Source organism: Acomys minous (genome assembly GCF_964271855.1).
Source record: "Acomys minous genome assembly, chromosome: 14".
Classification (NCBI taxonomy): Eukaryota; Metazoa; Chordata; class Mammalia; order Rodentia; family Muridae; genus Acomys; species Acomys minous.
In genome coordinates this window covers 66,833,572-66,855,196 of record NC_140496.1, presented here as the reverse complement: position 1 = coordinate 66,855,196, position 21,625 = coordinate 66,833,572, and the positions used below count along the sequence as shown (strand labels likewise).

Genomic DNA, 21,625 nt, shown 5'->3' with positions numbered 1-21,625 from the left:
ATTAAAACCTCTTGGCTTATTTGTAAGTGGACAGGAAACACTTGGTAAAGTATGTGCTGACCTTCACTTTAAAAAAACTAATTTTCATTAACAAAACACTAGGGTAAGTATTACAATAATGATTTTTCCTCATTTATACTTGAGAAAAAATAGATTAACTCAACTTGCACACCCAACTTAGCAAATAGCATCCTGACTTCATAGCTTGAGCAGTGTTTCCTTACCACTAGAGCACAGATAGCAAAGCTAAAGATGTCTAGAGTTACCTCTCATGCTTCTGTGTGACAGCAGCCACCCCACTACCATCTTATGAAAAGAAGTCCAATTGCCTTCCTAACACTTGGATTACAAAGACTTGAGGATATTAATAAAAGCAAAAAGATGCACAGCTGTCTGAATTTTGAATGCAGAATATATTATGCTGAATGCCACTTGTGAAACTATATAAATATCTTGCTATAAATATAGAAAGAACAGAAAAGGTAAAGTGAATAGGACCACTAGAATAAACCCTAACCCATTTTATATACAAAACACATGAAATTAAAGTGTTTTACATTTAAATACTTTAAATAAAGCAAAGCAAAAAGACCTTACAGGGAAAGATTGAATATTTAATTTGCAAGGCCCTACCACAGCGATTGAAAACTAATTTTAATGCTATTTAGTCTGGAAAGTACTAATGAAATTGAATAGATATTTGCTTAACTCATTCTCACAGCATTGGCAAGTAGTCTCAGACACTTTGAATTCTATCTGCATCATCTCTAAATTAAAAAAAAAAACTTTTTCAAAAAATTCCTTGCAAATATTTTTTTAGGAATTGGCAATTTAAACTTACCCTTCTGGCTTTGAAGAATTAGCTCACATCTCTGATCTGGGTAGGCTCTGTGAAGATGTTTTAAAGTCACTTTACATTATAGCAAATGTACAACACAGCTGGCTAGTTCATGTTGCCACGGTGATTGTTGCTTTGTGGTTACCGGTGAGTTTTCGATTTTCATACATATTCTAAACACGGCCATGTCTTCAGAGGTACATGCCATTCCCCCATGATGATGCAACAATTACATGAAAATGGTCTCTGTGCATGCTTCTGCTTCCTATAAACTTGAGTGTTAAGCAAAAAGCTAGAGGATGCATGCTTTCTGACCTTGAGTAATCACAGTTAATAATTTCCCCTAACAAACCTTGCATCAGAGAGAAACAGGGGGCTCAGCAGTTGCTGCTCAACATATCCCAAAGTTATGATGCATTATTTTTAATTCTCCTTGAAACCTACAGTCAGGTAATCAGAGGTACCTTACACAGAACAAAGGAGACTCAGGGAGATTTATTGAATTATTTGTATACAAGGTAAAGAAGGGGAAACCTTATGTCTCTTTCCCACTTATTTCCACGACTAAGATTATGTTTGTCGTTGTTCTTACCAAAAAGACTGGAATTTATGATGGGTTAGGTGCTGAGCAGTGCGTTTTCAATATTTTAAAACCTATCACATTGATTGTTACAGACTAATTGAAACAGCATATGGATTCATGATGTCCAGGCGTCACTCCAACTGGCTTGTAAAATACTGACGACGCATTGTCAACATATACACTTTATGAAGTGAAAATCCTTCCAGCATGATCTAGGCACAACTTAGTGAGTAAAAATGTACAAACACACATTAAAAACAACAACAAAGTAATGATTTTAAACTATTCCTATACATACATAGACACACATTAGAATAGAAGATGTCGCTTAAAAGACATGCTTATTAAATACAAGCCAAGCCAGGAAAAGTAGAAATGTTTTTAGTTACACATACACACAAACACATACACACACACACACACACGCACTCACACACACATGCATACGCACACACACATACCATTGTTACTTTTGCGTTTGTTTCATGAGAACGCTGAGCTCTAAAAACTAACCCGACAGAAAATAAATCATAATTCTAAGGTATTCCATATTATTTAAAGAAATTTTCATTTGTCCTAATGACAAAGTTTAAGCAAAATCTCCAGGTCTCCTCGTAATGATAGCCCATATATATTTTCATTCCTAGTGACACAAATCCAGTTATAATTAAGCTGAACTCCTCAGGGCTTTAGTCCATTGGTTGGCTACATGATTTTACTCAAATTTTTAGCAAGAAAACCTCATAATTCAAGATGAAGAAAACCAAGAATCTGAAATGATAATACCCCACTCAAGATCACATAGCAGGGTAGCAGGGAAAGAACTGTGATACAGAAATCCCTTACCACAAATCACCTGTGTACCTCTAGCTGGGGACAAAACAGGTTTCCCAGTTCCAGCTTAAGCTTTGAACATTCTAGAGCTCCTGACCTTGAACTGCCATGTCTAAGTGTGTGTGAGGACTTGAGTAAACATCCCATTGGCTTTTTATTATGCAAAAACATTGCCTTGTCCTGCCAACAAGTTGCAATAAAAATACGCATCTCAAAGTTTATCTTTGTTGAGATTTATTTGGGAGTGTGAAGTTTATTTTTGTCTTTCATGGCTGTTCATCTAAGGTACATAAAAGCTATGTGATCATGACCAGCAAATACAAAGTCCAAAGGCTCATCTCAAAGCAGGATAGACATAAATAAGTTAAGGCACCATCCCAAAGCATAAAGCAAAACTACCTTTAAATGAGTAAAGTGCATCCAGATTGCACTTTAAGACGCTCAGCCATTCCCAGATATTGAGTGTAGCAAATAAACCCATTTGAATAATTTAAAACAGATTTTACACTGATGGAATATTGATTTATTCTTGATATACACACTTCTCATGGCATTCATTAAACCATCTAAAAATGCCCTAACAAATGGAATCTCCATTATGATCCGTTACTGGTAAAAGCATGATGTCTTACTTCTTTTGAAGGGTTCAGCTCTTTTCCTCCCATATCATAAAAGTGATGCCATGGAAGGCTGAGCAAGTAAATTAATGGCCTTGAAATAGTCATATTTGCCAAAGCATTTCATTAATGGACATCTTCCTTTAAGTAAGTGAGTTCGTCTAAGTAAGTGACTCTCCTGTGTTGATAACCTCTAAGCCATGTGAAGTGTCTCCAGCCTGTGTGTTGTCTTGTTTCTACAGAGTGTTATTGTAACCCTTTGGGCTCAATCCATGATCGTTGTAATGGCTCAGGATTTTGTGAGTGTAAGACTGGAACAACAGGGCCTAAATGTGATGAGTGTCTGCCAGGAAATTCCTGGCACTACGGCTGTCAACGTAAGTAACTCTGGGAGCTGCCCTCTGCCTGCTGCAGCATGGCTGATTCTGCTTGTCTAAGCTGGTGTATGCAGCAGCCTCTCAGAGCAGAAAAAGACCCATCCAGCTGACAAGCTACAAAGGCTACTTAGCGGCCCAGCCTGCGTGCAGGAGAGTGATCCATCAGCTGTCCAGCTGGCTTCCCTGAAACTCACCTTCATCTCCTCTGATGGCTAGAGCAACTTATACTGAAATATTGTATTGTAATGCATATACCTGGCCAGACCATAAATTAAGTGGCACAATGGGAAACCTAGCTTGGAAATCCTCACCACAAAAAATGAAGTGTGATATGTATGTGGCTAATATATTTCCTCAACTGAAAGCTACCTCGAAACTGCAGAGTTCATAAATTCAACAATATCTACATAACTTATAACCACCCTTGCTATCATCCCATCACTGACTCTTAACCCAGATCCTGAATGTAATAAATCTAAGGCATATTGAAATGCTGTGGTAAAAGAAGTGATGAAAGCCAATATTGATTTTAAGACATTGGGGTTAGGTGCCATGTAGTGAGCCTTAGGCAGTTGCTGTCTGGTTTAGCCTTGGTCCCTCTGGAGACTATCAAGTCTTTTTAGAAGCTTGTCGAGTGGATGTCATGTCAGTGTGCGCATGAAACTGAAAACATTTAAATCTGAGCAGAAACTTCCTCCCACCATTGTACCTCTTTCTGCTTTACAAATCTGCACTCACTTTCCATGTTTATAAACTCACTAAAGGGAAATGCCCAGAAGCCGTGTCCTCTGAAGCAGAGATTCCTGAGTAAAAGCAGAGCAGGACATGGAGGTCATTTCAGTTGTGTTACTGCCCCATCAGAAAATAAAAGAAAAAGAAATATGCGAAAGAGACTTGAGCAGTTGATCTTTTTTAACCTTAAGTATGAAGGGTATTGTCATTTAAACATATAATTAATATAAAAGTTACTAAGGATGGATATTTTGATCTTTAGGGCCTTTGGAAGCAGCTGGATGTTCTGCAGTTAAAAAAAATCTCAATTCAAAACTAACCATGTGACAAGACCCAATAGCTCTGTGTCTGCCATACTGGACAGTACAGCTATAATTCTGTGTGCTTGTTTCTCATTTGAATAAAACAGTAACATGCAGGAACTGTAGAGACAATTTATATGAGAAATTATGTTATCTCTCTAATACAATCATTTTATTTTCTATATGAAATTAAAGATAAGTACTATGAAAACAACTAATCGCATTAGATTTTTACTAGACATATTTATAGGAATTGATCTAATTTTCTGTCCACCACTCATGCAATTGCTAGGTATCTGTCATATGTAACATAAAATGATATGGCATGAGAAGAAGGACTGGAACAATAAGCAGAGATGTTTGGCATTGGGCACGTCAATATTATAATGTGTATCAAGAGCTGAAAACTGAGAGGAACACTGAAAGCCACTCAGATAGCCAGAAAACAAGCACCGCACTTGAACAGGAGCTCAGGATAAGGAGAAGGATTAAAAGTCCTGTGTGCTGTAATTTTCCAGAAAGCACTTATCCTTAAGGGTAGATTTCGAAGACCACGTGAAGAGATAGGACTCAGAAGGCAGTCATCAGTCCTAAACCCAATGGACATGAGTCCCAGGGCTGGCCATCAGGCAAAAGCAGCAAAGGAGAAAGAGAGAGAAGCCAAGGTAAAAACAAGTACCAAGATTTAACCTACAAATAATAGAGAGCTTGTAGTTGACATAAACTCCTCCAAGATAAAGTTTCATGGAAAAAAATGTGTCTGCTTTTGTTTGAGGCAGGGCCTCACTCTGTCACCCAGACTGGTCTTGAACTCATGACACTTCTGCCTCAGCTTCCTGAATGCAGGTATTAGAAGCCTATGTCACTAAGTCTGGTGCCCAATGTAAAGTCTAATGAGAGAGAGAGAGAGAGAGAGAGAGAGAGAGAGAGAGAGAGAGAGAGAGAGAGAGAGCGCAAGCCCTGGAATGTAATAAGAGTAAGGCATTGGTGAGGATACAAATTAATCCTATCATAAGGCAATATAATCCATAACTCAATTATTCTACATTAGTGATTGGACTATCATATGAAGTCCTGTCACCTAAGATTTTTTTCTGGAAACAGAGGGCTGGACTTGAGTCTCTAATATACAATTAACAAAACTCTTTGTGCCACAGAACCCATCAAGTCCAATGGTTTTATGTGGATCACGGGGCTTTGAAAATGATGGAGTAGGTATGGTACATACCCTAAAGTGCAGTCATTGGGGCTAGTTTAGAAGCTTCCAGGACGTAAACAGATAACGGCTGTGACATAAGGTCATAGGGTTAATTAACAATTATGACAGAATGAAATCAGGACAAAAGGAGATGTGCCCACAGAGACTTATTACTAAGGCTCACTTGGGAATGAGACGCTTGAAATAAGAAACATGTGAGTTTAACTACTGAGAAATTAGTAGGAACTTTTCAAAGTAGCCTGTGATGTGAGCAGAGGCGCATGAGCCAATGTATTGCATCAGAAACATCAGACAATTTTCATGTGACTTGGAAAGTATGTGTATTTGCATGTATGTGTGTGTGTCTCTCTCCCACCTCTCTCTCATGCTTTCGTGTGTGTGTGTGTGTGTGTGTGTGTGTGTGTGTGTGTGTGTGTGAATATGAGTGTGTCTGTGTATGACTGAGAATATTTTTAAAGAAAGAAAAGAAAAATAGAAAGTAGATTAGGTGGTTTCTTGAATTCTAACCAAGCAGTTTCATGTCATCATGGAAAAGAACTGAAAGTATCATGTAGGAGAGGTATGGAATCCAACATATGCTGTTAAGGAAAAGATGTGTAAGGGGGATATGTATGTATGTATGTATGTATGTATGTGTGTATGTATGTATATATATATATATATATATATATATATATATATATATATATATATATATATATATATCTTGCTCTTTATCAAAGAAAGAAGTGGAACAGTTCAAGACTTGATTTGACATATACATTTAAAATATTTCAAATTTACCTTTGAGAACACAAGCTTTTAGTTTTTTTATTTTTTTTAGCTCACTCTGAAAGCTTTTTTCCTAGTCCAGTATTAGACACAGTATTAGTGGCAGAGAAATTAACCTGACAAGAAATCAATAGTAAGAAGGAAAGAGGGGTAGAGTAGAGCTTTCCATGACATTGGCAATGATGAGCTGAGAGTAAATAAGTGTGTGTGTGTGTGTGTGTGTGTGTGTGTGTGTGTGTGTGTGTTTATTCATCATGTATATGCACCTATCATAAACACACACACACGGTAGATATACCACATGTGTGTGTATGTGTGTATGTGTGTGTATGTGTGTATGTATGTGTGTGTGTTTATTCATCATGTATATGCACCTATCATGAACACACACATACACACACACACACACACACACGGTAGATATACCACATGTGTGTGTATGTGTGTGTGTGTGTGTGTGTGTGTGTGTGTGTGTGTGTGTGATCCAAGGCTCTAGTTCTCATAAGCCCCAGAAAACTTAAACTTTAAACTTAGAGCTTAAGTCCAAAAGGAATGAACTTTAGAACAGAGATAAACAGGGGGAAAAAGCAAGATAGGAATGAAATCATGACAATGTCACTTACTTCCAATCAATGAAACAAAATGTACTTTCTGGGTGAATTCTTGAATCCTACAGACCACTTTGAATCCCTTAGAAACCACTTATATTTCCTAAGCCTGAATCTGCATGTAACAATAAGGACAGTAATAGGACCACACATGTAAGGCAATTGTGATAATTCAAGGGAAATGATGAGTGTGAACCTCATGATGCAAAGCAGGCATTTCGTTGTTTTCATTTAGTTCCCATCACGTGTTGGGAAGAACTTCACAAAACTTCATATCCAAAACTACAGTGTACAATTTCAGTGTACAGGTCACAGCCAGACTAACCACTACTAATGGATTACAAGGGTGGTGTAGGGGCTTCTAAAAGGCCTTTAATTAGAGATAAGGCTGATACAGGAGGCTGATGCAAAACTGATTCCAAAAGTCATTGTGTATCTTCTGTGGAAGTGAAAGATCTCCAGTTTCATCCTAAACTTTCTACCAAAGAACTGCCCATCAGTTCTGTACCCCCATATTGTGTGTCTATTCTCTATTAAGAAGGTGAAAAGCTTAGAAAACACAAGACTGAATGGAGTTTAGAGAGCCTGAAACAAATGATCCCAAACCAAAAAATATTAGCAGGAAGATTTCAACCAAGTATGGCGGCATACAACTGTTATCCCAGTTCTTGGGAAGAAGATGCAGGAGGATAAAGAATTCAGTTTTGTCCAACGTTCATAGAGAGTTCAAGAGCAGTCCTGGCTACATGAGCTCATTTCTTCATGACAAAACAATCAAATCGAAACAAAACAAGCACAAAAAATGGAGAAGAAGAGGAGGAGGAGGATAAAGATTAGTTTAGCATAAACTGAAAAATGAAGGGTTTAATTCAACACCAGCACCAAAAAGACTGGATACAGTTTTGTAATTTTTTTTTCTGATAAGTGGAATGTGAATCTCCACATTAGAATGACTGGCTCTAGTGAGAGATATGTCATGCTCCACAAAGCCACATACAAGAGACATTAAAATACATTAAAATCCCACATTGCTAACTTAAGCTACCAGTACTCACTTGTACATAGCTTGTGTTAGGTGAAATCACATGCCACATAAGAAAATAGTTTCTGGGAGGGTATGGGCACCTGGGGGAGACCCATTTTATAGGTCCTAATACAATTATAATCAAGACTATTAGTTTTCAATGCAAATGATAACTACAATGAAATCTTGGGGATAGAATCCAGCTTTTGCCTGAAACACAGATACACAAGAATAAGACCTACATTAATAAAATACTTACTTTGATTTGAAAGAAAAAGTATAGAGCAAGATGATGTAGACTTGGAGTATAAATTAGAAAGACTAGACAGTAAAATGGTTTTTAATTGAGATAAAAGACTTTATGGTAAGTGCATTTTGAGAATAAGAGTGTATTATCAATAAAAGATAAAAGGCACACTGCTTTACATAAATTTAGAAATTTTTTTAAATTAATTAAACATTTTTTATTTTTTACATATACAGTTATATTATTACCCATATATACAATGGACTACCTAAAGCAAGAACAACTTTTAAATGCTCTCTACTCTTCCCATACAAGTGAATTAAAATGTCAAGCTATCTGATAAAATTGGCAGCCATGTTGGATCCACTGCACCTGAATGAAAACTTCTGATCTATAAGAACATTGCTCCCAAAGGTAAACTAGACTACAATGGGGTAAAAACTCCAGGAGGTCACTGAACCAGCGCACAGAGTAACACACAGAAGATAAGAGTACAGCGAGACACTGTCGCACAAAGGGGCAAAGACTTCTAAATTCTCATGAGCTGACGTCCAAGACATTGGAAACATTTCATGATATTTTTGACAAAACTGTTAAGACCTTTTAAAAATGCATGAAAAAAGAAACATCTTTAAAAATATAACAATTTTTAACAATTAAGACACACACACACACACACACACATACACACACACACACACACACACACACACATGCTTCCAATGAGTGTTCCTTTACTCCATACTATATGTTGACACTGTGCTGCATATTTAGGCTTAAAGAATACATTGTAAAAACCTAAGTGGTAGGGAACTGTGTGAACACTCAGTTAAATGGTAAAGATGCAGAGATCCTTGATGATGCTGTCTTACCCTAAATAGAGGATGCTATATATGACAAAAGGTTAGCACAGTTTCGGTTGACTAGAGGACAAATGTCACGATCCCACTAAAGCATATTGTGTAAATCTAGCCTTTATAACACTTCAGTCATAGCGAGGCAGAGATGCAGGACAGATGGATGCTCTCTTGATGAAGGTGTTTTCATTTTTATGTAAAGAGCTAAAGCATATCTGCAAACATGTAATTTGGCAGATTATAGATGTCAGCCAGTGTTTATGACTTTTCTCATTACTATGACAAAATACCTGGCAGGAAGCAATTTAAGGAATGAAGGCTTCGTCCTGGTTTATAGTTCAAGGAGAAATATTTTCTCATCATGGGGAAGACACGCAGTAGGGACAGGAAGCCAGCCAGTTACATTACATCTGCATTTAGCAATCAGAGAGCCAACAGGAAGTGTGAGCAGACTACAAAACCTCAAGGCCCACACCTTCCCGGAGTTTGGCTCTACCTCTTAGTGGTCCCATAACCTTTCCACACGGTGCCACCAGCTGTTAGTTTTCAAACACATGAGCCTATGTGGGGTATCTCACATTCAAACTACAACACAGCACATGGAGGTCTGCGATGTATGAAGAAGACCAGTTGGTTAATGGAGATAGACCAAGAAATGTGGGTAAAAATGAAAGAGACTGCCTTCAACTTAGCATTTTCCAATAACAGCTATGTCTAGCTGTCTGAGGAGACAGAGACAGACACAGAGAAATCACTTACTCCCCAGTCTGTGGGAAAGTTAAAACCGATGAGGAGCATGCCATTTCTAGGGATGGTGCTCTTGTGTCAATAGAGATTATAGTGAAGATACTTCCAGCTTTTGGACTTGGACATCAGACCAAGCCCATTGGGCAGAGGACAGGTATGCCGAGAATGTTGGTGCAGCTGTCTTTAGGAGCCGTGGGTGGACCACTCCACTGTCTTCCACGTTCTAATCATTCCTCACTCATGATCCCACACTTTCACACTACTCACATTTTATCTATTATTTTTTTATACAATATATTTTGATCAAATCTCTTTCCCTCTAGCAACTCCTTTCAGATCTTCCACACCTCCATTCACACCCAACTTTACATTCTTTCACTCTCTTTATCAAAACCAAAATAAAAGGAAAATCAAAACAAACAGAAAAATTGCCTTGCAGACTGCTAGTGTCCTTAATCCTTTGAAACGCAGCAATTTATAAAGCTCCCTTTATTCTACAGATAGGGGTTTTTTTTTTTAATCACAGTTCTTCTGCTGCTGCAATAATTCAGGAGGTTTTATTTCTTCTTTTTCTTTCATTTTTTTTAATCTCATAGAGATTAACATCTGTAGGCCTGACAACTTGTGATCACGGAGATTTTAAGACGATGTTTCCAATTGGTTCTGTGAGATGAAGATTACACGTCCCAAGAACCTTGGACCTAAGTTGTAATTTTTCAATTGCCTCTGGTTGCTGCCTCTTCCTATTTGCCGTGTTACATTAAAATGTCCAGTTCACATTGCACCAGACGACCTCACACGGTGAATCTGTTGACAGGAAGCATGTCACCTAAACGACGATGTGCCTGTCATGCTTGAGAGCATTTACAGTCCCAGACACCAGATTCTACTTATTTAACTCTTTGGTCTCTATCACCAGAAGTTTCATTTTTGTCAATAAAGTGAATGGCTCATTGGATCCAAACTTTTCATATCCTTCCCACTAACTTGAACGCCGGAATCATTTCCCTTGCTGAGCACCACATACGTAAGAACGATGAAGAGTAAACACCCTGGGAAGGCTCTTGCTACTCCTGCTGTCCAACTTCCCTGGATAGGAAAACAGCGCTGTTCAAACAGCCATTCAGAGCTTCCCAGAGGTAATTGAAGAGAGAAAATATTAGGAACACAGAAGATAGAAAGTCGCAATGTGTAAGCATTACAAATATGCTGTGTTGTCCTCCTGGGGAACCACAGTCGCTTTATCAGCTAGAAGAGAAAGCTCAGGGATACCCCCAGTTGTGAAATTTCCCCTGATTCAGCACTCATGCTAAGAACCATTGCTTTCTAGCTGCAGCTCTTGTTTCCCCCTGATACCTAACTTTGATTTGGAATTGTCAGACAAAGCCCACCTACCTCTACCATATCAGAGACCTAGTGCCACCTTTGAGTGATGGGGCTAGGATGTCAGGGATTATGCTGTGGAAACTTCTGGAACTCTCCACATACTAATGGCTCCATTCAGAGGAGCCATGAGAGGCAAATACTGACACAGCCAGCTTGGTGGGAGTGAGTGGTTCAGAATGTACTTGGTATAGGTTTCTATGCTAAATGGATTCAAAACAGACAATTCCTGAATTGCCAAAGCTCCACATGTGGAAAATACAGATAGTACACATTTGAGAAAGTAATTTCAGGCATTTTCAATATTGCAAAAACACGCCTGCTGGCCAGCGCCTCTGTAGCTTGTTCTCAAATCAAAAAGAGCCCTCAGTTCTCATCTGCAAAGTGGACGTTAAAATGCTGACTTGGAAATCCACGCTGGCCTTTATCTTTGTAGGAAGGGAATATTGAGAGTACCAAGTATGTCTAAACTTAACCACTCTATACCACCAAACTCTCCAAGTGTTACAATAACAGTTCTGTGAGTTCCCATGCCAGTGCTCCTCATTAAGTGCAGGCTCAGTTGCATGGGAAAAAATGCAACTGCCATGTGGCCAGAAGGCCGAGTAGAAATGAAGATCGTAGCTCTGCCTTTATTGTACGTAGAACAAGTATAGGGTTTCACCTTGGACCTTTCTTTACACACTAGAGAATGCATTTTTAAGTGTGTGTGTGTGTGTGTGTGTGTGTGTGTGAGAGAGAGAGAGAGAGAGAGAGAGAGAGAGAGAGAGAGAGAGAGAGAAAGAGAAAGAGAGACAGAGACAGACAGTATCGAAGTCTTATAAAGCTGCACAGACAAAGATAAGAGCTAAAGAGTGGGAAGAATCAGCCCAACAACCACATGGTCATGCAAATTGAAACCTACAAAAGAAAACTGTCATTGAAGAGTCAGTCCTCAGCACTCACTCCCAAGTGCAGAACGGCAAAGTTGCTACAAGCCAGTGGTGGGAGGGTTCTTGCTACTCAGATTCTAAGAGTCAAAATAACGCATAAAAATGAAGTTTACATTTGAAGTCAGGATATGTTTTTTTAATGCTGTGTGTGTGTGTATGTGTGTGTGTGTGTGTGTGTGTGTGTGTGAGAGAGAGAGAGAGAGAGAGAGAGAGAGAGAGAGAGAGAGAGAGAGAGAGAGAGACAGAGACAGAGAGAGAGACAGAGAGACAGAGAGAGAGACAGAGAGAGAGACAGAGAGACAGAGAGACAGAGACAGAGACAGAGACAGAGACAGAGACAGAGACACAGAGACACAGAGAGAGAGAGGTTCAGAAATTCAAAGTTCAGAGATCTTTAGGTGCCAGTGCACCCTTGTTTAAGACAGGGGTCTCCTTGGTCATGACAACAGAGGCCAGGCTAACTGGCTGGAGACCTTCTTGGAGTTCTCCTGTGTGTCCCTTCCCCCAGGTTGCAGTACAAGTGGGTAAGAGTACTGAGATTATAGGTCCGTGCTACTATATTCTGATTTAAATGGGTTCTAGGGATTTCAACTGAGGTCATCTAGCTTGCATGCCAAACATTGGAATTGAGACTGTTGTGTCTGGGTGTAACTGCTGCTGTCTCTCCACAGAATATGCCTGTATGCACCTCACGCTTCTCAGTGCCACCCATGACAACACTCTCACTGGGGCCTCAATAGCCAAAGCACCTTTCTGTTCTGGTCATGAAATCTCACAAATGGTACGAACTCTCTTGTGTGCACACACATCCATTTCTGATAAGAAAAATGGTTATTTTAAGATAATAAAATTATATGAAGCCATCTCTGTGTGTAGGCGCTTACACATTCTCTCCTTCTATAAGGGACATCAGTATTTTTCTTCATTTTTTGTAGATGACAAAGCTGAGAATTAAAGGGGTCATTTTTTCAACTGAAGCACTTTAAATAGCACAGCAGCCGCCAGTGACTGTTTCCTGGTGGTCATGTTTATTTTGTCTTTTTATAAGACTTTGCCATTTTTTTACTTCACAGATTGAGAGAGGAACTTTGATGAGTTCTTCCAGGGATCAGCAAACTTCTTCTCTAAAGACCTAAGTAACCCCTATGCTAAGCTCCATGGGTCATACAGCTGGGTCACAACTACTAACCCTGCTGCCAATAGACACATCAACTACACTCACGGAAGGTGACGATGTCCCAGAGAAACACTGTTCATTGAGCTGAAATTTGACTCTTGTACAGATCACTCAGTCAAAACTACTAGTCATTCTCATTTTATCTCAGTTATTTTAAACGTGTAAAAAGAATTCTTTGTTCATCATCCAAGTAAAAAGAAAGCAGCTGGGCTTTGCCTTTCAGCCACAGCTTGATTTGTTCCAAACTCAACACAATTGCAAACAAAGAGAGAGAGGTGCTAGCCAATAAATGGAGAGAATGCAAAGCAGGGGTCAGAAGAGATCGTAAGAAGAAAGACTTCTCATTAAAACCTGGACATGGATAGCACAGAGGTTGGCGGATCTAGCAGATTCATATTTACCAGGCCCTAATTGACCTTAAGAAAAAAAAATGTTAGGATTCCCAGAAACATGAAAGCTTTGACCATTTAATTTCCAGGACGAGATCACAGACATTGGTCGATACCAACTGTTTAAAGGCCTTAAGAGCCAGCCAAGCCAATTTAGCATCAATTTAGTACAATCAGCAACTAATGAAAGAGAAGTCAGGGTGGCCATAATATAATCAGGACTGTTCATGTCAGAGGGAAGGATTATTGTGCTGCATACTGCAGGAAGAGCTCATCACCCTGAATATCAGCAGAAAGCACCACTAAGACAGAATTACACTAGTAATACAATGCCCCAATGCCAATGGCACAGGAAAAACACATTTATAACATGAAGAGGATGTAGGATTTTTTTTTTTGCCATCACCTTTAATATTGCCAGTAATTATCCCTAATCCAGTGCATGTCAGTGCTGCGAACCCGCGTGCTCTTTCTGCTCAGAGTCCGTTTGGAGTGGGACTGAGCCTATTAAACCCCAGACCTTTAGAATTGCCCACAGAAACAAAGTCATGACCCCTCCATATTCAAATGCACAGATGCTTTTCACCTCATCATTTCCAAATTTCCTGTTTTTAAGAAGTATGTTAAATATTTACTTATCCTTTGCTGAAAGGGGCAGAAGCCTGTGTCAATACACAGTGGATTGTGGCAGCAGGCATTATGCAGATTGCCAAAAAGATCACTTGTGCTGTCATAGTAAATTAGAAATAATTTCTAAGAAATATGTTAATGATATATTTTAAATCTTCCTGTATTTCATAACATTGTAGTGTTAAACTAGTACAATGCACTTACTTTTTTCTAACAGTAAAGAGGTGTGAAATAACACAAAATAGTGAAATGTTGATGTAATTATTTTTTAAAGTTACAATCAAACCCTTCAAAACACTACTGTAAACTTTGTGAACTTAGTTCACATGTTAGTTTCAGTTCTTTTATCATGAAATCAGTACCATGAACAATTACATTGCTCACATGGAATTCAAACACAACACCACAAACTTTTGTGGAGTGTCTGCTCCAAAGCAACCCAGTGATTGAGGCCACTGTCACGCCCTGCTCCATGTTTTTGGGGGAACCAAAGGGCAGTCTTTTTTTTTTTAATATTACACTTCTGTACCTTCTAACTAAAACAAAACTTAAAGATTTCTAAAAGATGATCAGGTGTGTATGTATATAAAGTAAGATTTCTATTTGATTATATGAGGCTTTGAAATTTATTAGTATATTGTGAATTCATTCTTTGAGAACTTCATGTAAATACATACATTTGCATACATATATGCATATACAGAGGCAGACTGTTTAATCATATTTACCTTCTCCAACTTCTCCCATAACCCCTAATGTGTCTCCCTCAATTCCTTGTATCCTCTTTTTAAAAAGATGATCATCCAATTGGTGTTTTACATAAACACATGATTGTAGGGGTAGCCACTAGAGCACATAGTCAACATACCAGAGAGCATACCCCAAAACAAAACCAACTCTCTCTTTCCTACCAGCCATCAATTGTCAATTGATCCTTATCCAGGATTCAGATCTCATGTGCCTCCATTTTTATCCCATGCTAGAACGTTGATTGGCTTAATCTCATGGGCGCAGCCACAGCTGCTGTGAGTTCACGAATACAATGGCCCTGTCACATTCAGAACACTTTCACCCCAGTCCTCTCTAACCTCTGTTCTTACCTTCTTTCCACCCCCCATCCACTCTTCTCTGAACTAAGGGGATAGAGTGTACTACGTATGTCGCCTTTGTATCTGGGCACTCCATATACATGTTCTCCCTGCTCTTGGACAGTAGTGAGTGTCTTTAATAATTGTTGTCCACTACTTGAAGATGCTTCTCTGATAATGACTGATAGCTGCAGAAATAAATGCTTTTAGAGATGTATATTTAGCAGGAAGCTCAATATTATATTTATTTAGCAAAATGTGTAGTAGGCTCACCTCTAGGATCTAGGAGCTTCCTACCCATTGGTTCTTAGACAGACTTAGTATACAGGATAGGAGTTTCTTCTTAGCTTCTGGGTCTTGAGTCCAATCAAATGCAGTTGGTTACCCCAAGACCCTCATGCTATTATTTTCATATCTAATAAAGCTGATTATTCAAAGCTTTTTTAGAAAGTTCATGAGGAACACATCTAGATATGACTGTCTATGCCTTTTCTTTCCCAGCAGCCTATATAGAGCCTTACAGGATGATTAAGTTAGGTATTGGGGTAGAGGCTTCCAGGACGTATTTCTCCCAGTCCTGTGCCCAAAGTGTGTGGAGTATTCAGCAATAGGGATCTCATATCAAGTCGTGGTAGTCAACCAAGAACACTGATCAGTTTTAAGGGTCTCTGCTAACACCCCCAAGCAATAACACAATGTGAGGTATCCCACACCTGGCGTTGAGATTTTTTTTTTTTTTGGCAATCTATAGCTTCTGAAAGGAGCATTAGACCCCTTGTATGGTAGCTCAAAGTAAGCATACGTGGAAGCTTATAAAATGTTAAGTGTCTGTCTGGCCTTCCCCATCTCCCCTCCCTATGCTTTCCCAAGCTCTCTTCACCCTCCCATTATAACCTCCTCCTTCAATTCTCTTTCCCTCCTTCATTTTTCTAAGGTGCCTCCATTCTTAGGATGGAGAAAATTAGGTTCCACCTGATAGAAGCATCCCACGAAGCCATATTAACACATCTCCTCATACACAGCAAAAGTTTGATCACAGTATATAGGAAGCGAGTGCATTTAAACAGGGTGATAGGAAGAATTTCTGACAGAATATCCTGCAGTATTTTAATTCTCCTCTCTGGCAAACTCATCTACTTATTGAGTTACTCAAATCTTTTTACCTGTTGGCTCTTGCATTCTGTAGGGAAAAAAAAATAACATCACCTTGATTATCAGCCAAAAGTTCTGCTTAGAGGAAGTTAAAGCAATAATTTATATATGTGTTCACTTTTTCATAATGTCACCTGTTTACCAACTATTGAAGTCCTCTTGTGTACATGAATTATGATAACTTTTGGCAACCAAAAACAAATAAAAGGTGAGTCCTGCTCACCAAGGCTGGCAAATTGAGGAGAATTTCAGTCAAAGAGCATTTCATTTTGCCTGGTCCCAGTCAAAGAAGATGAAGTTGTAGGATAACCTTCTAGATGGTCCTCTGGCCATAGGCAGCTCTGGCATATATGTTTAAAAGTTTATGTGTACTGGAACCTTACAGAGTTCATATTAGCCATTCTTTTTAAGTTATATGCTCAATCTCCTTATTAGCATACAATAATATTGATAATGGCCATAATTTTTTTCTCTGTTTCCTATATGCAAAGCATTTATAATCTTGTGTAAGGTATGTAAAATACTCTTCGTAGTCACCCTCATTTTATTCACTAGTGATAGGAGGCTCAGAGAAGCTGCATACACCTTGGTATTTGAAATTACTCTTAGGCTGGAAAGCTGGGTCAACATGTCAGAACACTGGCTGCTCCTGCCCAGCCCCCAGGTTTGGTTCTTAGCCCCCAGATCCAGCTGCCCACAACCACCTTTAACTCTAGTTTCAAGTAATCTGGCAGCTTCTTCTGGCTTCCGTGAGGTACCTCCATTCACGCGGTGAACATACATATACTCAGGTGTGCACACACATGCACAATAAATAATGAAACACCTGAAATAAGGATATGACCCTTCAACCAGTAGCATATGCATTGCTGGGGAAATATTTAGAAACACAGAACCACAGCCTTAACTACACACAAAAAAAAATAATAATAAGATTTGCGGGCGATTCCGAATCATATTAAAAATTGACAAGTAACCTCACGTAGACTGACTTTTAAGCCTAACGTGTTTTCTGCTGCCATTGCCGGTGTTTTGTACACTTTTTTTTTTAATCACTTTGTGCTCACAGAATAATGATATTTTGAAAGTTGAGAGGACATATATGCTTGGAAAACTTCAGATAAAGGTCAAGGGCTCGTCTACTTCTCACCTCATCAGATTTTATCAGCATGTGTTTTACAAATCCAAACCATATTAAAACAAGGAAAACCATGAAAACTTAAACAAGTAGCCTATTTGTTTTCTTTCATCCATATAATTTAAGTGTGTTTAATATTTGATAGGTTAATAATAAATATTTTAATATAGTATATTGCGTTTGGTTATGAATATATCAAAGGAAATACAAAGTGAGCTACCAAAGATAAACTTTTATTGAGAACATGAAATAGGACATAAAATTTGATGGCAATTATCATCTAATCTATTCATGTTTAGAAACATATTGAAAGAGAAACACATAACTCAGTTAATTGTTATGAATTATTAACTGCTCATCTGAAAAGCAATGAGCAAGACTCTACTTGTGGAAAATCTTTCCTTCTCGGTGGCTTTAACCTTTCCATCATTGGCTTTAGAACAAAGGGTAAAAGAATGAAAATAAGGTTCTTTTCTCCCCAAACTAGAAAGTGACAAGATACTGAACATCTCAGTAACTAAGCAAAGGTTAATCAAGACTGAAATGAAATAGTTACTACTGGTCCCACTCTACCATACCTAAGTGTGGTCTCTGGCAGCAAACCCCAGGCAACTGAGTTTTACTAAACCTACCTGCCAGGATGGAAGATTTAGTGTTTATACATTCTCAGCCATGAATCAGCTCATGATAAACAGAACCCAAAATGAAATGCAATGTGGCCTTTAACTTGCCAAGATATTGAGCTGAGGATAAGAAAAGTCACAACCCACTGGATGCCAGTGCCATCTCACAAACTGTGGGCAGCTCCTGAAAGTTCTTTTCCTAGATGGCAAAAGGCTGGTCAGCCAAGCAGGATAAGATGCTGACTGTGTCTGTATTTTAAGATATCTGATTTAATTAGCCTTTTCTTTCTCAGAATTCACTGATATATATATATATATATATATATATATATATATATATATATATATATATATATATCAGATATATATATGTATATCTTCTGTGGTATTAATTTAAAAATTTCAAAACTGGATTTTTTTCATTAAGTAAACCCAGGGATTTATTGTTTAGTGTCAATACCTGAAGTGCTATAACTGCATAACTGATTTATCACTGATTTTTCTGAAGGGAATTGAAAAGTTATGCTATCAAATTTCTTTTATTTTAACACATATGATTACTGTTATTATAAATATATATGTTACCAGACTCTCAATTACCATTTAAAAGTCAACTTCTTGGTTATATACTTACCTTGATAAAATCTCTCTATGAAAGAGAGAAGACAAGACCTATAAAGAAAAAGTATAATATACAACTCCTTTATTCCTGCTACTGGCTAGCTTCCATTCTTCACAATTTATTTTTCAGTTTATTTTATAAATCAATAGTGTTATACAATGCATGGATTCCTGGTTTTTGAGGATTAAAAAAGTAAAGCCTAGACTACAGCATAACTTTTAAAATGATAAACAAGATATAGAATTTGCACTTTGGTTAATAAGCCTAAATTCTTAGAAAATCAAGGAACATCATAATTTATTATTGTTGCATACTTGAATACTTCATGTGGGAAAAAAATTGAGGCTTTACTTACCTCAATTTGCTCATTAAAATGAAAAGTGGAATTGGTACACATGTGAACATCTGAGACTGTTAAAATGCACAATGCATCCGAATGTTTAGCCTGTTTCCTGACACACCACTAGAACATTTAGTGAGACAGTCTAGCTATACGAAATGATATCCACCTTTGCAGATTCATCCACAATGGTTCGGGTTAACACATTTAAAGAAGCAATCAAATTACAAAGAAATGAAAACAAGATGAAATGTATGTTAGCCATGCTTATTTCTGAAAAAAAAAATGAAAATCTAAAAAGTGTGTGAGACTTAACGGCCATTATGCTTTGTCTGTGGTTACTTTAAGCTGTCATTGTCACCTATAAATGCAGCATTTTGTCTAATATTTTGTCTAAAACAAGTGTCCTTCAGTATCAAATAAGTAAATAAAACCTTTTATTATAAATTTTTATCTACTGAAATATACCCTAACCTTAGCAGCAATTCTTTTATCAATTTTCGCATCATCCTGAATCCTAGAAATTACACTTTAATGCTAAAATGACTGCCCGCCAGACATGTCTTGAATTATAAAGATCCCTAAACATACCAAAACTAGACTCAGCTCACCTCTGGGACATAAACCAATTTCTCAGGAGTGATTGTGGGACAGTTGCAATCCTTTGAGCCACCATCAGACCTATTGAACACATGCTATTTTCAGCTCAGCGACTATTGACACCCTTCATGATTTGTATGTCAGAAATGCATTCGGTCTCTTCATTTTTTTTTCCAGAATTCCTCAGGGGAGGTTTTAAAGGGTTATTTGGCTAGTCTTAGCAAGTTCACACTATGTGCTATTTTTTTTTAAGCAGAGTTGAGGTTTCTCATCTTATACTAGAAAGAGCCTCAAATTGAGACTCTTATTTTGAAGAGAATAAGGTTGTTTATTCTTATAGATCTTTTTTAAAAAATAGCAGGTGTAACAACTTAACCACATGTCATGCTGTCCTTGAAGTGAAGTTGAATTTTCATAGTGAATCAAAAAACATTAGTGATGGAGTATAAGTTAATACTCTAGCCTTAACAGTGCCGCTCTCACCACAGAATGTAAACGTGAAATGGAAACATAAATTCTAAAGAGGAGGGCGAGTGGTGGTGCTGTCACCTGCCGCATGCTTGTATGGTTCTCACTGTCAGGGATCAGCCAACTGTGTTGAGACCTAATTGCTCTCTTCCTGTACTTTCCGCTATTGCCATTCCATTTTATGCTTTAGGTTGTCTTTTATGTTTTGTTTTCTCTTCTGTTACTGAGATAAAGCACCACGGCCAATGCAACGTATAAAAAGAAAACAAATTAATTTTTGGGGCCTTACGGTTTCAGAGGGTTAGGGTTTGTGACCATCAGTGGGAGGAGCATGGTGGAAGACAGACAGGCATAGCAGTGGAGGAAGATGAAATGAGTCTTTTGAAACGTTAAAGCTTTCCCCAAGGGTCAGACCTCCTCCAACAACACCACATCTCCTAATCCATCTCAAATACGCCTACCAACTGCACAGCAAGCATTCAAACGTATTTTGGGAGTCATTCTCAGTTTGACTAGAGAGAATAAATGTACTAAGTGACTCAAAACCATGTTAAGTAAAAAAAAAAATCATCAAAGGATAGAAAAATAATATTAAGAGCACCACTCTGTAAGAGCAAGATAGAGGAGATATGCCAATCAATAGACAACATCTATTGACCCTTTGAACCCTGCACTGCCCTATCATAAATACTATATAAGAAGGAAAGCCAGTTTAACACATGCCTTTAATATCAAGGAGACATTAATCCTGAAGAGATTAGAGTAACACACATGAAGCTATAGGGTGAAGCACAGATTCCCTGCCTCTAGTACATGGGCTATCCTAATTTCCCTAACTGTAAGGGAAACTAGACACTATTCTAGGTCTTCTCCAGCTGTGTAGCTTTCTCATAACGATTGGAATCCTGCCCTTGCCCCTTATTCAATGTATACAGTAGAGGAAAAACTATGACTGATCAGTCCTAAAGAATTCACTTCTCAAAATGAAAATTATACCTCATAAAGCTGTTATCCATCCAATTTATACTAAAAATGCCTGCATACTACTGGTAACCAGCTCCATAAATAAACATCATTAGTAATATCACTCTGCTATAAGCAGATGACGGTAGATAAGCTTAACAGAGGGGTGGGAAGGATTTGCGATTGTCAGTGATCATTATTAAACCTATAAGTGTATATACTAATCATAAATGCTGTTATTTAAGCTGCATTTTCAAGACAGTTAACTGTGAGTGTCCATTGCAAGAATATAGGAGGACGCCGGTCATGAACAGTGTCCTCACACAGCTTCCTTAATGCAGAAGTGTCATGGAAATAAGGACTT

General features: G+C 38.1%; 1 protein-coding gene across 7 annotated transcripts in view; it reads left to right on the top strand.

The window, feature by feature from the left end:
• The window catches only part of NTNG1 (netrin G1), a 355,698-nt gene that overhangs the window by 304,311 nt on the left and 29,762 nt on the right, over window positions 1–21,625 (top strand). For 3 of the 7 annotated variants that reach the window (XM_084756029.1, XM_084756030.1, XM_084756032.1), the window contains one exon: window positions 3,115–3,249. The exons of the other annotated variants lie outside the window; for them this stretch is intronic. In XM_084756029.1, coding sequence (XP_084612155.1) covers window positions 3,115–3,249 — 135 coding nt within the window. The remainder of the gene's footprint in view (window positions 1–3,114; window positions 3,250–21,625) is intronic. 7 annotated transcript variants of the gene reach the window in all.